Source organism: Heptranchias perlo, chromosome 9 (genome assembly GCF_035084215.1).
Source record: "Heptranchias perlo isolate sHepPer1 chromosome 9, sHepPer1.hap1, whole genome shotgun sequence".
Classification (NCBI taxonomy): domain Eukaryota; kingdom Metazoa; phylum Chordata; class Chondrichthyes; order Hexanchiformes; family Hexanchidae; genus Heptranchias; species Heptranchias perlo.
Window position 1 is genome coordinate 66,396,773 of NC_090333.1, and position 6,000 is coordinate 66,402,772.

Sequence of the window (6,000 nt, forward strand, 5' to 3'; positions counted from 1 at the left end):
GACCATCAAAAAGCCATCAAAGATTCTTAAGGGCTTTGTAAGAACTGTTTAAACAGACCATTGTAAGAGAGACATCCACAAGGCGAAAGCTCCCTCTCTCTCTCGCTCTCTCTCTGGCTTGCTGGCTCTTGGTTCTGCCTGTGTCTGAAAAGAAGAGCAGTTTCCAGCAAACAACAAGGCGAGGGGAAGGCAGTTCTACAGGGAAGTTCAGCAGCTCTAGAAGCAGGCCGACACACAAGAAGAAACCAGAGCAACAGCCCCAGTGACCATCAGACACCTCGCGGCAACAAGGGCCTTACGAAACAATCAACCGAATATTACCACCAACCAACCGGGTAATATTGAGCCACCGCGACCAAAGAAAACCAACTCGGGAGAAAACCGAAGATCTGCAAAGTTTCCACTCTACAATCTATTTCTGACTTACCTCTGGGTGAATTACTGTCAAAGATTCGTTTTGATGTGGAGATGCCGGTGATGGACTGGGGTTGACAATTGTAAACAATTTTACAACACCAAGTTATAGTCCAGCAATTTTATTTTAAATTCACAAGCTTTCGGAGGCTACCTCCTTCCTCAGGTGAACGATGTGGAAATGAAATCCTCGAAATGAAGTCGCATTTATAATTCACAGAACAATGCTTGGTGAGTACAGACAGTTTTTTCAACTGCCCGTTGCCAAGGCAATCAGTGTGCAGACAGACAGGTGTTACCTGCCAGGTCTCACAGAATATACAAATCACCAAAAAAAAAACAACAAACAAAAAAAAACAGAGATAGAGAGGTAGAAACATAGAAAAGACAGCAACTGACCCGTTATATTAAAAACAGATAACATTTGTTCGCTGGTGGGGTAACGTGTAGCGTGACATGAACCCAAGATCCCGGTTGAGGCCGTCCTCATGGGTGCGGAACTTGGCAATCAATTTCTGCTCGACGATTTTGCGTTGTCGTGTGTCTCGAAGGCCGCCTTGGAGTATGCTTACCCGAAGGTCGGTGGCTGAATGTCCTTGACTGCTGAAGTGTTCCCCGACTGGGAGGGAACCCTCCTGTTTGGCGATTGTTGCGCGGTGTCCGTTCATCCGTTGTCGCAGTGTCTGCATGGTCTCGCCAATGTACCATGCTCTGGGGCATCCTTTCCTGCAACGTATGAGGTAGACAACGTTGGCCGAGTCACAGGAGTATGAACCATGCATCTGGTGGGTGGTGTCCTCTCATGTGATGGTGGTATCTGTGTCGATGATCTGGCATGTCTTGCAGAGGTTACCATGGCAGGGTTGTGTGGTGTCGTGGACGCTGTTCTCTTGAAAGCTAGGTAATTTGCTGCGAACGATGGTCTGTTTGAGGTTGGGTGGCTGTTTAAAGGCGAGTAGTGGAGGTGTGGGGATGGCCATAGCGAGGTGTTCGTCGTCATTGATGACATGTTGAAGGCTGCGGAGAACATGGCGTAGTTTCTCCGCTCCGGGGAAGTACTGGACGACAAAGGGTACTCTGTTGGTTGCGTCCCGTGTTAGTCTCCTGAGGAGGTCTATGCGATTTTTTGCTGTGGCCCGTCGGAACTGTCGATCGATGAGTCGAGCGTCATATCCCGTTCTTACTAGGGCGTCTTTCAGCGTCTGTAGGTGTCCATCGCGTTCCTCCTCGTTTGGTGAGCATTATCTCTGGTCCTTTAGAGTCCAACCTAGCTAGTACAGTGGGATTTGGGAGGGGTGAGGTATCTTTCTACTGTAATTTCCCTCATGTGTACTGAAGTGTTCCCCATTTTATTAGAGTGTTAAGATTGTCGTGTTGTATTTTCTCTCTTGAATAAAGGTCAAAGTTTCTTGCACTAAAACCAGTTGTCTGCTGCACTTTGTCACAACCCCCAAATAAGTCCAAGGTCTAGAACCCAGGGAGTGGGAGCGATTCGGACCGCTCAGAAGTCAGAGGTGAAGCTGACACACACCACCACCCCCTACATTCCTTTGAAAGTGTTGTAACATTGTTGAGACAACTTATTAAACAACATGACATTTACTCAGGCTGTGCTCTGGTAATTAATGTGAAATGTGGTGTTCAAAGAAACATTTTAACGTGCAATGATAGACTTGTATTGACAAAGGTGTGAAAGGACCATTAATCTGTACTAAATGCAAGATATTATTAACTAAATGTTTGAAAATGACTCCCGCATCTCACAGTGAAAAGCAGATGACGTAGATGCTGTTGAAATTAATGGTAGCATTTACAATGGCCAGTAAGCACAATACTTAATGGCCCAGAAATTACTCAGAGCTGCAAACCAACAGTGCTTGCCATTCCATAGACTTATACTAACCCACTAACTTTACTGTCTTTGCAGGGTGCACTTTCTCGAACAGGAAATGGAGACGAGTCCAGAGTTAGCTCCAGCGAAGCTAGGACCCATGGGAGAATTGAGAAGATCAGTCTCTCCCTAAGACCAATCAGATGGCAGCATTTTTGACAAGCTGTGAACATTTTCTGCAGGCTGGAATGTAAAATCCAGGAAGTGAAAGGTACACCATTAAAATCATTGTTAAAACAGTTATAGACAGTGAGAAAAAAAGAGAGGGTGAGAATTGAATTAAATTAAAGAGGCAGAAGGGAAAAGTAAAACAAAAATTCTTTTTAATTTTTAAAAATGTTTTTGTAATTACCAAAAACTATTAAAATAAGGAGAAATGAGACTCCACATTTTTAAAAGTTAATTTTTAGTTGTTTGGCGGTCATTAAGACTTTCCGCACTATTAAAATTTAGTTTAGACCTGGTATATTTAAGTGTACCTGTTTTGTGGCGATACTAGTTACTTTCCAGCTGGGCAGAAGAGCAAGTTGGTGCTGGTCCGTTGATTCCACTGATTACAGCCGGCGATGTCCCTTTAATTCAGAGCTGTCATATTGCTGGCAAACCAGTAGGAGCAAGTTCCAGATTTCCGTGTTTCACTGCACATGTGTGAACACTGGAACTTGCTCCTCTGTTTCGCCACTAACAATGGTGAACACTGTTGAGCTCAACGTTCTTTTTTAAAGCAATTTCTGGGCCACTGCGTTAATAATACCATCTCATTGCTGTCACCTAATTTGTTGGAAATGTTGGCACTGATGCCGACAGTGCCTCCACTTTGTAGCAATACTCAGAAGTCATTTATTCCTGCTCCCACATTCTTTCTGTACAACTGCCCGGGCACGTAACTTCCTGTGGTGAGGAGAAAGCTTAGGCAGTGAATTACTCCAAGGCCTCAGCCAATGCTGCTATTCAGACAGGTATCAGGAGGCACGGAACAGGAACATGCAGTAGGCACCAGTCATTGTTAAGTCACGGACAAAGCTTTTCAATTAAATCTGCGATGAACTATATATCACAGTTTGTGACAGTTCGAACACCCCCCTGATGACTCAATTGGTAAGTGAGCCCATTGTGAGTCACACAGCACAAGAAGATCCTAAATTCAATCTCTGGTCTATTTTGAAGGAGCTGATTTCACCATTGGTGATGGCGGGGATTATTGCTTCAGAATCTCTGGGCTAGGGAGGGTCTGAGTGAAAGGATAAGCCAGGGTTCCTGCTTCTGTTGGGAGTCAAACAACTGTCTGGGCGGAATAAAAAAAGAGAGAAAATCCTGGTATTTACGCAGCAGGCCTGTTAGTATCTGTAAAGACCAATTAATGGTTCAGGTAGAGATCCTTCGACTGGACTCACGGTTGAAGCAGGATGGGGCTATTCCGCGGGTTTTGTTTAATTTTAATTCAACTTGGTCGGCTCTTGTCCTGAACACACTGGCTTGTGCTGGTGCATGGCTCCACGGTCACTAAGTGCCCGCCACTCTCCAAAGGTGTTACTGTTTGGACAGTGAATATCAGCAGCTATTCAACCCTGAGGCAATTTATACCAAGTCCGATCCTGCTCACAGATACTTTTCAGCACGGATCATGGAGAAGCAAGCAGGAATTCTGGCTGTTTTCCACGCCCCACCACCGTCACTCCCTAACCCAGGGATGCTTTAGCTGTTTTAGCATTCCTGTTGTCACACTCGCTGAAGTGATGCTGAAGACATTTTAAATCATCAGTAATATTCATTTGACTTCTGCCGTGTAATACTGTGGACTCTCAGGGTAATTTTGACTTTGGCCAATAGTGTAAAACGGTCAATATTGATTCAGCTACTCATTATACAGCTTTCCTGATTTTCATATCCATTGACTTCAATAGAAATGGAAATCGGGAGAGACGTATAATGGAGGGACTGATCCGATATCACCTGTTTTACATTGTCGCCCAAAGTCAAAATGACCCCCATATTATTTAGCTATGGTACAACACACACAGAGCCGGCACGGGCACGATGTGCAGAATGGCCTCTTGTGCTGTATGATTCTATGGCAAGTGCCACAACTGGCAATAGTTTGGCATTGCGCCAAGAGGACTGTTTATTTAAAATAAATTTCAGAACTGTTTTTAATTTTCATTAAACATAGCAGAAAGTGTCCATTTAAAAACACCACAGGTCAGAGTAAATGAGTGCAGTTGCACTGGGAGTACTTTTTTGCAATCCTCCATCACCATCCTGGGTATGTCCTGTCCCACCGGCAGGACAGACCCACCAGAGGTGGCGGTACAGTGATATACAGTCAGGAGGGAGTGGCCCTGGGAGTCCTCAACATCGATTCCGGACCCCATGAAATCTCATGGCATCAGGTCAAACATGGGCAAGGAAACCTCCTGCTGATTACCACTGACCGCCCTCCCACAGCTGATGAATCAGTCCTCCTCCATGTTGAACACCACTTGGAGGAAGCACTGAGGGTAGCAAGGGCACAAAATGTACTCTGGGTGGGGGACTTCAATGTCCATCACCAAGAGTGGCTTGGTAGCTGGCTGAGTGACTGAGCTGGCCGAGTCCTGAAGGACATAGCTGCCAGACTGGGCCTGCGGCAGGTGGTGAGAGAACCAACACGAGGGAAAAACCTACTTGACCTTGTCCTCACCAATCTACCTGTCACAGATGCATCTTTGCATGATAGTCTTGGTAGGAGTTACCACCGCACAGTCGTTGTGGAGACAAAGTCCTGTCTTCACACTGAGGACATCGTCCACTGTGTTATGTTGCACTACCACTGTGCTAAATGGGATAGATTCAGAACAAATCTAGCAGCTCAAAACTGGGCATCCATGAGGCGCTGTGGGCCATCAGCAGCAGCAGAATTGTATTCCACCACAATCTGCAACCTCATGGCCCGGCATATCCCTCACTGTACTAATACCTTCATGCCAGGGGATCAACCCTGGTTCAATGAGGAGTGTAGAAGAGCATGCCAGGAGCAGCACCAGAGGTACCTAAAAATGAGGTGCCAACCTGGTGAAGCTACAACGCAGGACTACATGCATGCTAAACAGCGGAAGCAACATGCTATAGACAGAGCTAAGTGATCCCACAACCAACGGATCAGATCAAAGCTCTGCAGTCCTGCCGCATCCAGTCGTGAATGATGATGGACAATTAAACAAGTAACGGGGAGAGGACACTCTGTAAACATCCCCGTCCTCAATGATGGCGGAACCCAGCATGTGAGTGCAAAAGATAAGGCTGAAGCGTTTGCAAGTATCTTCAGCCAGAAGTGCCAAGTAGATGATGCATCTCGGCCTCCTCCCGATATCCCCACCATCACAGAAGCCAGTCTTCAGCCAATTCGATTCACTCCACATGGTATCAAGAAATGGCTGAGTGCACTGAATACAGTAAAGGCAATGGGCCTCGACAACATCCCGGCTGTAGTGCTGAAGTCTTGTGCTCCAGAACTAGCTGCGCCTCTAGCCAAACTGTTCCAGTACAGCTACAACACTGGCATCTACCCGACAATGTGGAAAATTGCCCAGGTATGTCCTGTCCACAAAAAGCAGGACAATTCCAATCCGGCCAATTACCACCTCATCAGTCCACTCTCAATCATCAGCAAAGTGATGGAAGGTGTCGTCGATAGTGCTATCAAGCGGCACTTACTC

At 46.1% G+C, this 6,000-nt stretch overlaps 1 protein-coding gene across 1 annotated transcript in view; it reads left to right on the forward strand.

Moving 5' to 3' along the window:
- The window catches only part of LOC137325498 (eIF-2-alpha kinase GCN2-like), a 116,419-nt gene extending 113,937 nt beyond the window's left edge, over window positions 1-2,482 (forward strand). The window contains exon 21 of the mRNA XM_067990665.1: window positions 2,342-2,482. Within this exon, the coding sequence (XP_067846766.1) occupies window positions 2,342-2,438 (97 nt within the window). The 3' untranslated portion in view covers window positions 2,439-2,482. The remainder of the gene's footprint in view (window positions 1-2,341) is intronic.
- Window positions 2,483-6,000: the final 3,518 nt, after the last annotated feature.